A 19429-nucleotide genomic window follows, 5' to 3' on the forward strand; every position below is an offset into this window, starting at 1 on the left:
TCACAGGTCACTGCCCCTCAGCAGCGGAGCGTACACAGTCAATCTGGCACTTGGGGACACTATGTAGCCAATGAGGCAGTGCCATCCTGCTCACCTAACCCCTTCAATGTTGCCAGGGGCAGTTTGGGCGATGAGATTACCGGTTTGGAGGATCCATCGTATTCTATGCAAGCCGAAGGAGACGAGTGGAGTGATCAGTCTGAGCAGGAGGAGGATGCATCCTATCACCTGTTTGATGCAACCGACTATCATCCCCTTTCTCGTAGAGTTTTGAACATCTTAGGCCTCCAACCTCCGCAACCTGCAGCTGCCACTCCCCCTGTTAAAGGGGCCAGGGTCTTGAAATCCCCCAAATCAACAGAGCACTACCTCCCTGTGCCAGATCCTATCAACAAAACTGGCCAAGGAAGAATGGTCTCGCCCGCTGTGGACACACTGCTTTACGGCCCTTGCTGACAGGCTTTACACCTTGGCTCCGGATTTTGCAAATCGACTGGCTGTCCCTGGTATAGACGAGCCGATTTTTAGTTTAGTTGCTCGATCCCTCCTGCCAAGGGAAGGGGATTCCCAGTTGAAGGACACCTCTGAGCGGAGACTGGATTTTGCCTTACATAAAAACCACGAGGCTACCACCTTTGCCATGCGGGCTTCTGCTTCAGCTTCCATCTTCTGAAGGGCGTCAATGATGTGGCTAGATGACCTTTTAGATGACCCCAATCCCGATCCAGTCTCTTTAAGACGGATCCTGGTGAAACTACGTAAAACAGCGGCGTTTGTAGCTGATGCCACCTTGGATTCAACTCAGCTGGGAGCAAGAGCCATCGCTGCTCAGGTGGTGGCTCGGTGAACTCTCTGGCTCCGTCACTGGTAGGCGGACTCTATAGCCAGGGTCAACTTGTCAAGGGCACCTTTCGCTGGATCATTACTCTTTGGGGAGGAAGCCCTAAAAGCCGTGTTAGTGAACCCCAAGGATGATTGGAAGCCTGTCTTGGCCACTGCCCAATATGATGGTTGCAGGCAGTTCAGATGTTTCACCCCATACCATACGTTCCAGTCCTTTCGAGGAGCGTGGTCAAGGGGACGATGCCGGATTTTCAAGCCACCGACTTCCGTTCCTCCCGGGGAGTTTGGCACAGACAACGTTACCCAGGCAGAGGTCAGTACCAGGGACGTAGAGGTACCTCAACATCTTCATATCATGGAGGGGGTCGCCAGCACAGACCATACTGACGCGATCCTGGTCGGGGGCAGATTACTTCTGTTTGCAAACCACTGGCTGCATCTGACACAGGTCGCTTGGATCAGGGATCTTTTTCATCATGGCTATGCACTAGAGTTTTGGGCAACCCCTCCAGACAGATTTCGTCCCTCCCCTTGTTCCAAGGCTCCATCCAGACACTGCATCATGCAGAAAGCCATACATCACCTCTTGGACATAGTGTCAATAGAACCAGTCCCCACAGGAGAGAGGTCGGAAGGGGTGTACTCCCTCTTGTTTGCAGTGCCCAAACAAGATCTGTCATGGAGGGCGGTGGTGGACCTCAAGTTCATCAACCATTTTGTAAAGTATCGCAAATTTAAAATGGAATCCCTCCACTCCATTATAGAAAGCCTTCACGAAGGAGATTTCCTGGCTTCTGTTGACCTAAAGGAAGCGTACTTCCACGTGCCTATTTGCATAGATCACAGGAAGTTCCTTTGGTTTGCCTTCGGCCCCCAGCATTTCCAATATCGAGCGATGCCATTCGATCTCTCGTCCGCACCAAGAGTCTTCACCAAGGTGCTACTGATCTTGGTGGCTTACCTCCGCCTACAAGGGGTGCATATCTACCCCTACTTGGATGATCTGTTGATACGGGCAAGTTCCATGGAGCTGGCTCATCTCCATCTGACCCTCACGCTCCATGTTTTGTGGACCCATGGTTGGCTAGTCAGTCTCGACAAGAGTCATCTCCAGCCAACCCAACGACTACAACATCTAGGGGCAATGCTAGACACCTTACAGGTGATGGTCTTTTTGTCTTCAGACCGCATCATGTCCATCATAGACATGGCACACCTTTTGATGCATCGGTCAAGTGCAGATGTGATGCTTCTAGCTAAGGCTCTGGGAATGTTAGTGTCCACCATCCACATTGTGCCATGGGCTCAAGCTCATACTTGCCAACTTCAGTGGGCCTTATTACCGTTCCAGCAGGACATTGCCAGATCCAACCACCGTACAATCGTATTCGATCATGCTCTGTGTCTTTCCGCTGGTGGATGATAGTCCAAAATTTCAACAGGGGCACTCCTTTCAGAGAACCCCACAGGACTGTTGTAACCACAGATGCCAGTCTTACTGGTTGGGCAGCCCACTGCAACTCCCAGTTTGTTCAAGGGGTTTGGTCCGATGTCGAGTGGACTCGGAGCATCAATTGGCTGGAACTGAGAGCTGTCCACTTACCTCTTCTTCATTTTCAGTCTCTATTCCTCTTGGACTATGTTCTCATTCGAACGGACAACATGTGCGAAATCACATTTAAACAGACAAGGGTCTCGTTCTCTACAGAACCTAGCCTACCAAATATTCAAGTGGGCAGAAACACGTCTGGAATCCTTGAAAGCGGAAGATCTCAGAGGAATTTGGAATGTGACAGTAGGTAGACTGGCTTAGCAGACAACAGGTCTTCCCAGGAGAATGGAAACTTCATCCGACGATATTCCATCTTCTTAAGCGCCGATTCAGCGTTCTTTCAGTGGATCTGTTTGCCTCCAGTCTCAATTTCCAGCTACCCAGGTATTTTGCTCAGTACCTGGACGCAACAGTGGAAGCAGTGGATGCACTATCGATACCATGGCTGGACAGCCTGCTGTTTGCATTTCCTCCAATACCACTTCTGGCCAGAACTCTGCGGAAGGTTCAACGTGAGAGGGCCAAGCTGGTTCTAATAGCCCTGTATTGTCCCCGCTGACTGTGGTTTTCGGACCTCCTTGCCATGTCAGTGACGGACCTTTGGACACTCCCAGTCAGGCCAGACCTCTTATCACAGGGTCCAATATGGCATCAGGACCCCAGTTGGCTCAACCTAACAGCTTGGCTTTTGAATGGGGACATTTGAGGCATGCAGGCCTATCTAAAGAGGTTATTGACATTATACTGGCCTCTAGACATCCGTCTACCACTCGTATATATCAGAATACTTAGGTGGCATTCTCCAAGTGGTGTGATTCCCAGAAATTCCAACCTTCTCAAGCCACAATACAACAGGTGTTGCAATTCCTTCATAAAGGCCTAATGATGGGGCTTAAGCCCAACACCTTACGTCGACATGCATCCACTTTATCGTCCATTCTCTCGGTTTCATCCACTGATACTCCTAATGCCTCGCACCCTCTTATCAAACGTTTTCTGAGGGGAGCCGCTCGATGTTCGCCGGCTGTATCCCATCGTTTTCCTTCATGGAGTTTGTCATAGGTTCTGCAGGCTCTACAACGCCCTCCATTTGAACCCTTTAGGACTGTGCCAGTACATCTGTTGTCGTTCAAAGTCTTGTTCCTGATAGTGATCACCTCTGCGAGAAGAGTCTTGGAATTGGGTGCATTGTCTTCCGCCCGCCATCTTTGTGTTTTTCATAAGGACTCTGTTGTACTGCGGACAGATCCCTCCTTCCGTCCCAAGGTCAACTCGGCCTTTCATTGCAACCAGGACATCGTTCTCCCTTCCTTTTGCCCGAATCCCAACCATCCCCTGGAGAAGGCTTGGCATTCGTTAGATGTCCGGAGGGCCCTCAAGACCTACTTGTCTCAAACCCAGGATATAAGACTATCTGAGTCCTTGTTTGTATCATTTCATCCACGATCTATGGGGAAGAAAGTAGCTAATTCTACCTTGTCTCGCTGGTTGTGCGCATGTATTACCTTAGCTTATGAGTCTCTTAAGCTTCCTGTTCCTTCTAGAATAACAGCGCACTCTCCTAGGTGAGCAGCCGCTATGGCTGCTTTTGCAACCAACACTCCCCTTGCAGATATTTGCAGAGCGGCTGTTTGGTCTACCCCAGATTGATTTATAAGGCATTACAAAATTGACTGTTACGCCTCTGCTGATGCCTCCTTTGGTAGGCAGGTGTTGCAACAGGTTCTCAGTGATAATTAGGATGTGGGTGGTCCCTCCCTGGTATGGGCTGCTTTGGTACATCCCGGTTGATGACAGGATACCTGTGGAAAATGGACCATTGGTTTCACCTGAAGGGTGATTTTCACAGGTAGATTGCCATCACGACCCTCCCTGTTGGAGGATATCTGGGGATTTTCCATCTGTTTCTATATATTTCTGTTTACTCCATAAGGTTTAGGTTCTGTGTAATGAAGTCAAGACCTTCTGAATCTGTTATATTGAAATATTAGTATTGTATTATTATAGAATTGCAATTTCATTATTTCCTTGTCCATTGACCTTTTTTCATACATTTTTAAATATCTATCTCTGGACTCGTCATGAATGAACTGGAGAGTGGGAGGGACCTGAGGCCCTTAGTCTTGACTTCAGAACATTCTTGCCTTCAGACACTATGTGGAGCTATGATACCTGCTTGATGGCAGTCTGCCTGTGAAAATCACCCTTCAGGTGAGACCAATGGTCCATTCATCAATTACTTACTCTGGTCCTGGTCATGCATAATGTTTGTTTAGCCAAAGTGAAGTTTATCTGAACATTGAAACCCAGCCTAGTAAACTAACCATGGCTTGTTTTCTAGCAACAAACCACAATCTGAAGACATGGGTTGTTGGTTCCTTATGAATAATAGTTTATTTTAATTAAGGTTTGGTATTATATCTGAACCCAGCGGCCCTGCTTAACCATGGTTTGTTTGGCCACTCCACCTCAGATGCTCACTAAGCTAAGCTTCAGACACATGTAGCAAGAAAAAAAAATACCCACAAAGCTAAGTGATTTTATTGGTGCTTTTCCTGGAGAAGTCCTTGCCCCTAGCTTTGCCTGGCAGCAGGCTCTTTTGCCTGCCCAACTCCTTCACAGCAGACCTTCACTCATGAGCCAGACTGCAGCTGCTTTGTTAGGAGAGGAGAAAAACTGCTGGCCTTCCACACCATGCTTTATTTTATTTTTTACAGGGAAGGAAATGCTGGCAGGAATCCTGCTGATAAAAAAAAAGTGTTGCTGTACTAGGGTGGTAGGAAAGGGTTATAGACCACGTTTGGTGTGTCTGTGATGAGGGAAAAGGAGGGGATCTGGCTTGATTTGGGGTGTCCTGAGAGTGGCTGAAAACCTCCAAGGAGATTTTCCTGCCCCATTTGTGCAGCCAACCAACGTTAAGAGAGCTGGTGACAAGGTGAGGCAGTGCCAGTAGTTGGGCACCATTAATGTGTTTGAGTATCAGGCAGATAATGAAGAGTAAGTGAGGTGAAAACAAATCAAGCTTTTGAGTAACAAACCAGTAATTGTTTGCTTGTCTGTGAGATGACTCGTTGTTTGAAAAAAACATGGTTACAACAAACCATGGCTTATTGTTAAGTGACTATTCAGCTTCTCTCTTTTCATCATTAACAGTACATTTAACTGTACCAAAGATATTTGTGGTATTAGTAGTAGGAACATGCCATTTAAAAAAATATTCTTTGAAGCCTAATGATTCACTTCTAAAAAAGCATGAATTTGTCAAGAATTCTTAGTTTTTTTGTACATAGAAAATGTGGAAAGATGATTTTGTTAGATCTCTTAAAATAATTGTTGTTCTGTCAGAATTTCATAAGTTTTAAGTTTTACCATATTGAGCACATACCTTGTTCATTAATTTCCACTTAAATTGTGAAATGAATACCAAAAAACTAATAAATTGTAATTGAGAGGAAGCAAAAATAACCAAGTCAGTAGCACGAACCATTCAAAATATTACTATTTCAAAGTCGCTTTAGTCTTAATTCCTGAACACACTTTAGGAAGGGTAATTTATGTATAGAAACAGTCTTCTATGGCTGTAATACTTCCTTGGCAAGCGGGCTGGTGACATGTAAAGTTTCTTGATTGTGTGTGACATCAGCCATGTATCCTTTTGTGCATTCCTCCTGAAATCAGAGAGGTAGCAGGCATCCCCGTAGATCATCCGTTTGGTGGGAAGCATGAGAGAAATGTTATCGCTACGCAGATGCAGATTTCAAGACTGGGCATAGTAGTAGTAATAATAATAATTCAGTTTGTTAGTTGCCTCACACCCAGTGGTCCCCAGGCTACTTACAACACATTTTAAAAACATACAGTATAAAACGAATTTAAAAACATACAATATACAACATTTAAAACCCAAACAAAAAGGATTAAGTCAGCATACCAAAGGCCTGAGTGAAAAGGAAGGTCTTTCCTGGCACTTCAAGATGGATAGTGAAGGTGCAAGGCATATCTTCCTTGGAAGAGCATTCCGTAGGCTGGGGGCCACCACTGAAAAGGCCCATTCTCATGTTGTCATCCTCTGAGCCTTCTGTAGAGGGGTCACATGAAGAAGGGCCTCAGATGATGAATGCAGGGTCTGGGTTGGTTCATATGGGGAGACGCAGTCCTTGAGATATTGAGGTCCTGAGCTGCATAAGGATCAAAACTAGCACTCTGAATTGAGCTCAGAAACTAATTGGTAGCCAGTGCAGCTAATTCCTTCTGTAGTGAAGTCTAGGATAGCAGATTTAAAGGATGGAGGCTCAGTTTGTGAACAGCATGGTGAACCCACACTAGAGTTGATAACTTACTTAGAAAATTGGAAAACATTTTGAACTAATCTTAGGTACCTTCTCCAAAATCATTTTTAACTATTTTATATAGTTGCAGTAATACAGTTGTTGCAATTTAAATGCATACCTCTCAGCTATAAACATTTGTTGGTAAGAAAAAATACCTTTTTGTTTCATTTGTTTTTATATTTGTAAAACCTTTTGTGTTTGAGACAGAAATATAAATAGGAAATTAAATACAAGTAATAACCATAATAATAAAACTTTTAAACAGGTCTTCTCAAGATATGAAAAGCATAGGCAATTGATACTAGAAGAAATTTTCACTTCACTTGCAAGGTTACCAACCAGCAAAAGAAGTTTGAGGAACTTCAGGTAACGTACGGTGCTAAATTAGGTGTATTTTAAATTCCGTGTCTTTGTAGATGTTTGGTTTTTTAGGAGACTTTTTTGTACTTAACTGCATCATTCATACAGCACCATGTGTGACTGGCTGAGCCACTGTGTGGGTTCCCTGGAGGAGCTCATAGCTGGTTTGCTGTTCCCTGGTCATTTGGACCCCTGCACTGCATTGAGCTAAGATTTGTTCTTGGTTATAGCAAGGAGATAGCTTCACCATGAGCCTCGGTTTGGATGACATGCTAAACCAAGTCTTAGCTTAATTTAGTGTGGAGCAAAAAGGACTGGGGAGGAGCAAAGTGGCTGCAAACTCCTCTCCAGGACCTGTGTGGTTGCGCTGTCCCAGTAATTCATAGTTTGGTTTCTTGTGCCATGCAAACCAGGGCTATATGTGCTTAACTATCTCCCACTGAAATAACAGAGATTTAATAGTGCAAAACGCTGTTGCCTTGTGTTACTTTCAAATGGATGGCAAGATTTAAGGCATGGATGCATAATTGTAGGATTGAGATTTGAGGCTCTGCAAGGGCAGAGATTTGCATATGAAGATTGTGGCTGTTGGGGGAGATGAAAATATCTCAAATGTCAGATGAAGGAAAACTCCCAACATCACCCCCTCTTTGTACATTTCCCTCCACTCTTCTTGAAACCCCTGCATTCATTTTCTTATATGGCTTAAATGAATATCAATCAAAGAAGTATCAGTGGGATGCAGTGAACTAAAATGGGGCAGACCTCAATTCAAACCCCCACTTCACCATGAAACTCACAGGATGATTTGGGCCAGCTACAATTTCTCAGCCCAACCTATGTCACAGGGTTGGTGAGAAGATAAGAGTGTGTGTGTGTGTGTGTGTGTGTGTGTGTGTAGGTGTGTGTGTGGGTGTAGGTGTAGGTGTAGTGCCTAGCCATGCATGTCACCCCGAGTACTATGAAGGATGAGTGGAATAAAAATGATCATCTTGTCGTTGAAAAAGAGAATCTATTTGCTGAGGGAAAAGGATTGTGTCAGTGTGTGGCAACAGTGCTTAAATTGGGCATGAGGAACCTACAGGCCAATTAAACCTGTGAGGCCTAGTTTGGCGTTCAGGGCCTTTTTCCCCAAGCTGCACCCATCTGGCCCATATCTACAACATACAGTATCAAGTGTGGGACAGTTAAAGACTTGACTGCAAAGGAACAATCAAGAGTCTTCAGTGTGGGAGCTTCTGATCCCTTGTGAAACTGGGGCTTGTAATAAGTGCTAATGGACGCTGACTGCAATTCCCAGTGGGATCAGCTGCACTCAGGAGATGGTGATGAATTCAGCCCTGTGGCAAGCCCTGCTTTTAGCAGGGATTTTCATTTGCAGTCTGGCTTGAGTTAAAGATGGGCTGTAAAGGAAAAATGTCCCCTCCCTCAGCTCAAGTCATGATGTGGGTTCAAAACAAAGATACATTTTTGTTGGATCACTTGTTCCAGAAATATCCCTCTGTTTTTGTTCATATTATCGCTTGGTATGAATGCAACAATAGCTGTCTATTTTGCAAATAAGTAGATACAAGCTGTTCTCTTTGTAACACGTCTGATGGTTCCCCATGCCACTAAAAAGGACCAACCCTCCAGTGTAGCAGGCCTTACTCCGTGCCAGTAGTGGCTCAGCAGAAATCATTCCTGCCTACTTTCAGATGTTTATTCAAAACTGTTGTTCAGACACAGTTTTTTCCCCAACCTGCTTTTACTGACACTTTTATCAAAGTTACTGTAATTTTGTATGTTGTATACCTTGCTATATTATAAAAAGTGCAGTCTATAAATATTTAAATAAATAAAAAATTGAAGCCAATTGAAAAATTGCATAGGGTTTCAGTGTTTGTGAGTGAGTTCACTTTTGACAGTAGTAAAATAGTTTTGTGTTCTTTCGACAGACTGAACAGCAGTGATACTGATGGGGAACCTATGTATATTCAGATGGTGACTGCATTGGTGCTACAACTAATTCAGTGTGTTGTGCATCTGCCATCAGGCGAGAAGGATTCTAATTCTGAAGAGGAGTCAAATAAGAAGGTGAGAGATGCTTTAGGTTTATGAAGATATATGTACTTAGCATATGTTCATATAGTTGTTACTCTTAGTATGATGAAGTCATAAAATGCTTAGCCAGTGAAGGGAAGGGCACAGAATGTGAGGAAAAAGAGAAGGAAAAAGTCAGTTGGTGACCGTTGAAGGGGAAGGAAAAGGAGAGAAAGAAATGAGATAGATAAGATACTAGGAGGTGGAAGAGTGAACCTGGTCAACAGAGCAGATAGACTGAAAGAACTGTGAGGAATAGCTATTCAACTATTAATTGAGGTTGGGTTATTTGGTAGGTGGTGTGTTCGTTGGCTAAGAAGTATTGCTCACGTTCATTAGACTCCAGAGTGATTGCCAATTTTCTTTGCCTCATCAATGGCTGAGAAATGTATGCGTTATGCATGCTTTTGCATAAATCACAGCATACGTTCAGTAAACAGGTTTTGTGTTCATTTTCAGGTGGATCAGGATGTCTTAATTACAAACTCATATGAAACAGCCATGAGAACAGCACAAAACTTCCTTTCAATTTTTCTCAAGAAGTGAGTAGAATTCAACCATTTTTGTGCTGTATGTTGTGTTTCCCTGTTCATATCCAGACAGGGCTTAATCTCCTACCAGTTGTTCAAGAGGCAGGGATTATGTGATTAAGTTTGTTAAATATTACGTTTGTCTCCCCAAGTAAGCTTTTCATAATTCCACACAAATTTCTCTCTCTTTCTCCCTAGAGAACAAATCTCTTAACCTGCTTTTCTCAAGCTTCAAGGCTCACCCTTTTTATCTATCCCAGCTTACCAAACGCATATAGCACAAACTGGATATGTGCAGAGCTCTCAAAATACATATTTAACACACATCCTTATTAAGACAATTTGAAAACCTTTTTGCTTCCTTCCACCCTGCCTCCATGGAGGAAAAGGGATCCACTTCCATCATTGGTCTAGCATACAAAGCATACAGTGCATTCCTGTTCCACTCAACATAACATATTCCACCAGAAGTTCAGCTGACTCTGTGGCCCTCTGAACAAATGCTCTGATCTTAGATCCGTTGGGCAGCCGAAGTCATCTATATCTCTGCAGTCTTCGGAAGGAGACTTGGACGAACATACTGCTTTTTTTATACCTTCCACACAAAGAAACATCAGAACTTATTGTGAATATTTCTTCTTAAAAATATACAGAGGTATCCATAGAAACAGAAAGAATCATAGACTAGTAGAGTTGGAAGGGGCCTATAAAGATATCAAGGCCAAACCCCTGCTCAATGCAGGAGTCTGATAGGTAGCTGTCCAGCTGCCTCTTGAATGCCTCTGGTGCCCAACACCTCCCTAGGGAATTGGTTTCATTGTTGTACCGCTCTAACATTTAGGAAGTTTTTCCTGATGTTCGATTGGAATATGAGCCCATTATTCTGCATTCTGCACTCTGGGATGATCAAGAAGAGATCCTGGCCCTCCTCTGTGTGACAATCTTTCAAGTACTTGAAGAGTGCTATCATGTCTCCCCACAGTCTTCTCAAGGCTAAACATGCCCAGTTCTTTTAGTCTCTCCTCATAGGGCTTTGTTTCTAGTCCCCTGATCATCCTCATTGCCATCCTCTGAACTCGTTCCAGTTTGTCTGCATCCTTCTTAAAGTGTGGTGTCCAGAACTGGATGCAGTACTCAAGATGAGGCCTAACCAGTGCTGAATAGAGGGGAACTAGTACTTCACGCAATAATAATCTAATAATCACTGCAATGTTTTCAAGGTGCTTACAGCGTGACCACTTTAAAATCTGCTCTAGAATTTTCCCAGGGATTGATGTCAGGCTGATGTCCATTTTTGCCCTTTTTGAAGATAGGGACAACATTAGCCCTTCTCCAGTTATCCGGCACTTCACCCATTCTCCACAATTTTGCAAAGATAATAGACAGTGGTTCTGAGAGTTCTTCAGCCAGTTCCTTCAACACTCTAGAATTCTTTGTTATCTGTTGTCATTTTGCCATCTGAATTGAGTAGCTGCGCCATCATTTTTTTTCTCTGTCTTTTACTCTGCATGTACCTGAGGAAGGCTTTTTTGTTGCTTTTAGCATCCCTTGCTAACTTCAGCTCATTCTCAGTTTTAACCTTCCTGATGCCATCCCTGCAATTCTGTGCTCTTTATTTGTGGCCTGGCCATCCTTCCATTTCCTATATGTGTTATTTTTTTGTTTTCAAGTAATCTCTAAGCTTTTTTGTGAAGCCACATTGGCTTTTTCTGCTCTCTTCCACCTTTCTTTCTTTGTTGGAAATGTTAGAACGTAAGAAGAGCCTGCTGGATCAGGCCAGTGGCCCATCTAGTCCAGCATCCTGTTCTCACAGTGGCCAACCAGGTGCCTGGGGGAAGCCCGCAAGCAGGCCCTGTGCAAGAACACTCTCCCCTCCTGAGGCTTCTGGCAACTGGTTTTCAGAAGCATGCTGCCTCTGACTAGGGTGGCAGAGCACAGCCCTCATGGCTAGTAGCCATTGATAGCCCTGTCCTCCATGAATTTGTCTAATCTTCTTTTAAAGCCATCCAAGCTGGTGGCCATTACTGCGTCTTGTGGGAGCAAATTCCATAGTTTAACTATGCGCTGAGTAAAGAAGTACTTCCTTTTGTCTGTCCTGAATCTTCCAACAGTCAGCTTCTTTGAATGTCCACGAGTTCTAGTATTATGAGAGAGGGAGAAAACCTTTTCTCTATCCACTTTCTCAATGCCATGCATAATTTTATACACTTCTATCATGTCTCCTCTGACCAGCCTTTTCTCTAAACTGAAAAGCCCCAAATGCTGCAACCTTTCCTCGTAAGGGAGTCGCTCCATCCCCTTGATCATTCTGGTTGCCCTCTTCTGAACCTTTTCCAACTCTATAATATCCTTTTTGAGATGAGGTGACCAGAACTTTACACAGTATTCCAAATGTGGCTGCACCATAGATTTATATGTTGCCATTGTACCTTTAGAATTTCCTCTTCAAGAAACTCCCACTCCTCTTGGATTCCTTTTCTCATTAGTGTTGAAGAAACAGAGCTTCATGTTGTGTTTGAATTAGATCTGCCAGAGACACTATTAAAATAGAGCAAGCAGCTGATCGGAGAGAAAATTCAGACAGGCATGGAAAAAACATGCAAGTCCAAAAGTTCTCTGTCCCAAGCAGTTTTCAGCATATTCTTATAGGGATTTTCAAAAGCACCCAGGCAGCAGCGTTCTGCCTCTTAGAAAACAGAACATCCTATTATTACAGAAACATCTTTTATCTACTTGCAGTTAGAAGGTTGAGTGTCAGCAGTTTCTCAGAACGTTGTGTGACATATCCTCATAACATGTCCTTTCAGCATGCTTCAATGTCACTTTTTCCCTTCACTCCCTTTGTACTTACAAATTCTGAACCAAAGTTTGAGGCCTCAAATTTTTATTCCACATTAGAATTGCTTGCCGTGGAATCTTATCATTGTTCTGAGTTCATTAAAATCTGTTTTCCTGAAGTCCAGGAAATACATATGGCTACTCTCAGCTTTTGCTTCCTTTAAAATCAAGAACTCAAGTATAATGTGATCACTTTCCCCCAGAGTTCCTGTAACTGCCATTTCATTCATCAAGTCATCTCTGTTGGTTAGAATCAAATCAAAGTTAGCTGATTCTCTAGTTTCTGCCTCCGTTTTCTCTACACGAGTCAGAAATTTCTTGGAGGGGCCACGTTTGGCAGAATTTGTTTCTCAACAGATACCGGGGTAATTACTACTACATCATGCATCCTCAAAACATTGGCAATTTGCTTTTCAAAAGTTTAATCCTCTTCTCCTTGATTGGGTGGTTGGTAGTAGACTCCAACCACCATGCTCCTTTTATTCCTAGCCCCATTAATTTTTATCCAGATACTCTCGGTGGGGCTACCAAGCTTATCCTCTTGTATTTCTGTGCAGAAATATATATTTTTATCATATAGCGTGACTTCACCTTTCTTTCTGTTCCTTCTTTTTGAACAAGTTATATCCTTCAATTGCTGTATTCCAGTCATGGGAATTATCCCATCAAATTTCAGTTATACCTATCAAGTTGTATTTACCCTCCTTTATTAAGAGTTCAAGTTCATCCTGTTTGTTTCCCGTACTCTGGGCATTAGTATACAGACATTGAAAACTATGTGATCTACAGTCTGGCTTCCTTCCTATATTGTTATGAAGACTATTATTGGACCTCATCAGAGCTGTTCTCTCAGTTCCTGTTACTGTGCATAAGGCTTTGTCAATCATTACCTCCACGTTTACGTCTCCCTCGCCCTTAGGATTCAGTTTAAAGCTCTCCTCCTGATGAAGTTCTTCATGCTGTGCATTCTTCCCAGTCCTTGTGAGATGCAACCCATCACTTGCCAGCAGTCATCTTCCAGGTAGCCCATGGTCCCACAATTCAAAACTCCTTGTTGGCACCACCTTTGTAGCCAGTCATTCACCCAGAGTATTTTTCTTTCCCTTTCTACTCCTCTTCTAAGTACTGGGAGGATGGATGAAAAAAACTCAAGTCCTTTGAGTTTCCTTCCCAAAGCTTCAAAGTCAGATGTGATTTTGTTTGTAGCTCTGCCTGGCAGTATTCTTTGTTCCCACATGGCTGAGAGGAAAGGGATGCGTGTCAGAGCAATTTATGAGTGATGGCAATCCTCTAATCTGTCCTCCAGGGAGATAGCTTACCTGGCGTGTCCATGGGTGTTCTCAGCATACTTGGGTTTCAATCCCACACAGCAGGGTGTCTCCCACTACTCCCACTACTACTCTTCTCTTGTTGTTTTGGGGTGGTTTCATTCCCTCCGCTTGACAGAGCTTCAGCCTTTTGCTTGCTGTCACACGGGGTCTCCTGTAATTCTTTCTCTGCAAGCTGTCCTCCAATCTCATCCTCAAGTGCCTGAAAGTAGTTCAATAGTTCCACCAGTGCAGGGTGTCTTCTAGCTCTTCTGCTAACCTTTTCATCTTTTTCTGTCACCCTTTTCCATGGAGTTTCCTCAACATCATTGTTCCTTTCCTCAACAACAATCCAGGATCTACTATTACTGGAATTCAGTGGCTGGGCTTCATATGGCTTCTTTTCATGGGCTACATGCAAACAGTTCTCTAACATAGTTCATAAACACCAAATTACCTGATAGGATTATCATGCTTAATGCTGTTTTTGTGTTATATTATTGTTGGGGGGAACTATTGTTTTTAATAAATTACTATGAATTATAACTGGATGGTAGTTTTTGTTTTGAATAGTGCATGTATTTTTGAATTATTTAACAAATAAATTGAATAAATAAGAACTAGGTGCTAGAAAATTGTCAAATTTACATTAAAGCTAAAAAAAACCCTCACAATTTATTGAAAAACAGTAAAAATTGATTTAACATGACATTTTTTTACTTTGCCAATTTTTTGCAACACTGACTGCTGGCTTATGTAATATACATCTCACAGTACATATTTGTCTTTTATGCCTTTGTTCTCCTTTTCCTTGTTTTCTTAAAACAGATGTGGTAGCAAGCAAGGGGAAGAGGATTATAGGCCACTCTTTGAGAACTTTGTTCAAGATCTTCTTTCCACTGTCAACAAACCAGAATGGCCAGCTGCAGAGTTATTGCTTAGTTTATTGGGAAGACTACTGGTAAGAAACCTGGATTTTTGAAGCAATAATTCTGCTTCAGTCTTAATAATGGCTTTCATGTTTTGATATAAATCGCAAAAATAGTCTTACAGTACTGAATCTGCATAGACTTGTATGTAGTGCAATATGGAAACAATGTAATAGTGGCCCTTCACTAGGATATGTCAGAGACAATGACCTGCACATCTAGAGGAGGCAATGTTACAAATCTCTGAACCATTGGTGATATTGTGAATGGATCCAACAATGGGAATAACTGGTGCAGCTTATCTAGGAGTGGTGGTGAGGAGTCAGTAGAGTGCAATACTATGGTCACATTTGGTGTCAGTACCTCTAGAGCAGCTACTGAAGGCTGGGCCCAGAACTGAAGGTGTTGGAACTCTGGGGTAGAGGTTGCACAGTGAATGGGATCTGAGGTGGCACAGTTTTAAAGTTCTTGCATTTCTTAATGGAGTTTATCCAAGGGGGTGTCCCAACAAGAGCTTCCATTTGTCTTTATGGCCTCTGTAGTTAGAGCTTTTGGGCCGCCTAGATTTTGACCTATAGCCTCTGAAGTGGAGAACTTACTAAGTATTGTAGTTATTATTGAGGGCACAGAGTGCCAAAAAGGAGATTAGAGGGACTAAGCCTGATGATGTTATAGTAGCTATTGATACAGTGTGTGACAAAGAGTGTGACGTTGAGGGATCTGGGATAGGGATGGAGACTGATAGCCTTCTCCTGAAGTGCAACATGAAGACAGGTAGAATGATTGTGGCAAGTAACTTGTTGGCAATGCATGCCCTTGTCTACCAGGTGTTCATCTCCCAAGCAGAAGACCACATCTGTTCATGGCCATACATTGTTGGTAATTTGACCCTGCACGCTTCTTAAATGAAGGCCACTGTATCAAATGTCAACTTGCACAGGGCAAGTTATGATGAAAAGGGAAACACAAAACAGGAAAGATTAATTGAAACAAAAAGAATAAGGAGAAGAGAAAATTCTATAAGCCTGGTTTGCTCAGTGTAGCAGGTGAAGAGAAAGTTCTTCACAAGACTACTACTGTAGTGGTAAAAAACAGACTGAGTGGGAAAGTGTGGGATTTACCCCTGTGGGCATGAAAACTAGACCTGGGCTGTGTGCTGCGTCACCAGAAAAAGCCTAGCTCTAGCGCTAGAATTTTCTGAAGATGCTCTGTGAAGGTTCAGGTTTCCCCATATGTCCCTGTACAGAGACCATGTGAAGAACATAATGTACATAATGCACTAGATACAAGATACTGACCTGGCTCACATATAAGAGTAAGCCATAAACCATGGCTTGCTGTGAACAAGCAACATGCTGGTGCACACTGCTAATTCGTGCCTGCACCTCTCTGTATCACACCAGGAGGAAACAAACCACAGTGTTGCCTTAGCATTATATGCAAATCAATGCTTATTGGCTGTCTCCCCAAACAAATCATGAGTGGAAGCCAAAGTTTGTTCTTGGGTTACTGCTTATGTTTTCTCCCAGTGTGAAACAGGGAGGAGAGAGACAGGTGTGAATGATGGGTGCAGCAGCATATTGCTTCACAGTAAGCCATGGCTTGTTGTAGACCATGCCTTACCGTTACATGTGAACTAGGCCAATATCATTAAATAACAACTACTATGTAATTGATACAAAAATGTATTCATTTTCTTACCTGTTAAATGTCTTGGAACTGCTACTGCTGCCATCTTGCTCAAGCTTTTGATCTGGGGTGGCCTGAATGATAAACACAATATTAAATAATGTTATTGAGCTTCACCCATTACTATATTTGGAGAGGATCAAGCAGCATTTTATGGAAATATGGGAGATACAAAAACGAAGTTGATAACTTTTTTGTTTTGATAGGTTCATCAATTTAGTAATAAATCTACAGAAATGGCATTGAGAGTGGCATCACTTGATTATCTTGGTACTGTAGCAGCACGATTGAGGAAGGATGCAGTCACTAGCAAAATGGATCAAGGATCTATAGCTCGTATTTTAAAACAGGTTTGAATGAAACTCTTGTTGATTATTTTAAGACAGATTTTAATAGAGGTTGGTGTTCATAAAGTATTTGGATAGTTACTCCATACTAAACACTTATAAAGATGGCAGCATGACATTTGATCTCTGTGTTGCTCTCAAAAATTTCACTTACATTAGCTAGCCTTAAAAATGTAACATTGAAAGGCATCTGCACAATTCCCTACTGTTCTGGCTGGTTCAGTACATTTATGGCAGTTGTCTTTGGGAGCATCCTACTGTTAGCTTGGGGGGGGTAATTTTGTGGCAAGAAAAAAATGTTTTTACAATTTGATTAAAAATAAGAAGCCAAACAGGTTTTCTGGGTGGGGGAGTTCCAGGGTTGATTGCTATATTTGATTGCCCATATGTCCACTTTGTTTGATACCTTTTTATTTTTGTTGTGTGTTAGCTCACCAAAATATGTGACATAAGTGATATTCATGTTTGATTCTGCAGTATGCTGCTGCTTTTATATTGAAATTGCGATGGCCCAGGAAGCTAGTTTCTAAAAAGTATTTATTTAGTTGGGTGCCATCCTTGAAAAGGCTCTGTCATGTGTCATTGCTAGCCAAACTTTTGAAGGCAGTTATCTGTGGAGTACAGATTAAGGCCTCAATTGGTGAATGCAATGTGTGGGTAGGTTCATATGGGAGGAGGTAATGCTTCAAATATCCTGGGCTCAAATTATTGAGATTTATATGTAGTAACAAGAACTTTGATTTGTTAGTAGAGTTAAAATTGAGAGTTAGCAGTGAAAGTTTTACTTGGGTAGGATCCAAAGAATCGTGTGAATTTACTGGAATTCCCCAGCCTCCTTCCCATAGAAGACCTGCATCCCACAAAAGCTGTCCCCAAAGACTAAAGTCCTCTAGAGTAACATCCAATCACATACAAGAGATTGTAGTAGGGGGGGGGGGAGGAGATATATTTTAATGCATGCACCTAGGACTCTCTTTCTTCACATGAAAACAAAAGCTAAAGCTGCTTTTTATTCACTGGTTGGAGTGAGGTGGTACCATTTGAGGGAAACTGTTTAAATTTGAAGGTGTGATTTTCAAATAGAATTCCCACCAAGCAACCTGTTTGCAATCTCCAGTACTTACTTTGCCAGATATATAATTCTTTAAATTTCCAAGAGTCCTGTACTAAATTCTTCCTTTTGTAGGTCCATTCCTGGCAAGTTATTTAAAGAATTAAAGGACAAAGAACACATGTATGAAATTCATAGGTTTTGGACTGTATGTTCTAAAATCTAAAAAATGGCCCAGTTTGCATATGGAAAGTGAATTTACAGTAAACCCTGGTGAATAGTTTACTCTGAATATGGAGATTGCTTCACTTTGCCCCTAGCAAGAGCAGGACCAATAAACCATGAACCCTGGCTTAGTGTTACATATAAACTGGAGATTATTTGTTTTGCTCCAAGCAAACCACTGCATGAAGCCAAGATTTATTTCTTGGCTTACTAATTGTGATTTGTTTGAGTGAAACAAACAATGATCCTTAATTTGGATGTAATGCAAAACCAGTGATTGTGGTTTGTTGCTCTTGCTAGGGGAGGGATAAAGTGGGAGCCATCTGCACATTTGCCGTAAACTATTAACTATGGTTTACTGCGGCATGCGAATGCTGCCAATGTTTCTTTGTGGTTTGTCAACTTTAAGGCATATTTAGATAAAATCTACACACTTCCATGTAATCTGGTATCAGGAAGGGTGTGAGTTTTATTTAAAGTATATTGCTGTGTATTACAGGTCTCAGGAGGGGAAGATGAAATCCAACAGTTGCAAAAAGCACTGCTAGATTATTTGGAAGAAAATACAGAAACTGATGCATCGTTAGTGGTATGTTTCAATCTGAATGAAAGTCTGCTTAAGATGGGGGTGATTAACCTTTTTTTTCAGCTTGAAGGACACATTTGCTGTTGGCCAACCTTGTGAGGGTTGTATGCCAGCAGTGGGTATGCCCAAAGTTTGCACACACAGACACACGCACACATTCACACACACGCATGCGCACACACACACCCAAAGACAGCTCGTGTAGATACACACATGCACATTGCAGTGCTGCACTGGGGAGAAAAGCCTTCTTTCTCCTTGCAAATGTACTGTCTTGTTCTCTTTTGAACTGAGTAACCCTGTCATGGAAGACCTTAACCCTTGCTCCCTTAGCAGACCGATAGAGGATGTGGCACAAAGGCAGCAGCCTTTTAAACTGCAGATAATTAGGCAACGGGGTAGAGAGAAAGCAAGAGTAGTTTTTCTTTTTTGCAGAGGTGGGGTGAGAGGAAAATATTGCACTTTCAGGTCTAATAATGAAAAGAATGTGCTCAAAATCAACTTGCTGGTAAATTACAAGCATCTTTGCAAGGAGGGCAAAGGAGAATGCAGTTATTAAGTTAGGTAAGGGAAAGGACCTCTGTACACATTATAAAAAGCGGTAAAACAAAAAAAATCTGCTGCTGCTAAAAATAGAGTTTTGTGAAGGAGCACAGAATGCACGTGTGGCACATGCAGACAACTACTTTCCTTTTTGGACTCATCTTGGGGCTGTGACTGGGCTATGGGAGAGTGGTAGATAGATAATATTTGTTTAGT

General features: G+C 42.5%; 1 protein-coding gene across 9 annotated transcripts in view; it reads left to right on the forward strand.

Annotated features, from left to right (window-relative positions):
- The window catches only part of NIPBL (NIPBL cohesin loading factor), a 227798-nt gene that overhangs the window by 167951 nt on the left and 40418 nt on the right, over positions 1-19429 (forward strand). For all 9 annotated transcript variants that reach the window (XM_061616556.1, XM_061616564.1, XM_061616519.1 and 6 more), the window contains 6 exons: positions 6992-7092; positions 9024-9162; positions 9628-9710; positions 14672-14804; positions 16668-16811; positions 18584-18673. In XM_061616556.1, the coding sequence (XP_061472540.1) occupies positions 6992-7092; positions 9024-9162; positions 9628-9710; positions 14672-14804; positions 16668-16811; positions 18584-18673 (690 nt within the window). The remainder of the gene's footprint in view (positions 1-6991; positions 7093-9023; positions 9163-9627; positions 9711-14671; positions 14805-16667; positions 16812-18583; positions 18674-19429) is intronic.

Source organism: Rhineura floridana, chromosome 1 (assembly GCF_030035675.1).
Source record: "Rhineura floridana isolate rRhiFlo1 chromosome 1, rRhiFlo1.hap2, whole genome shotgun sequence".
Lineage (NCBI taxonomy): Eukaryota > Metazoa > Chordata > Lepidosauria > Squamata > Rhineuridae > Rhineura > Rhineura floridana.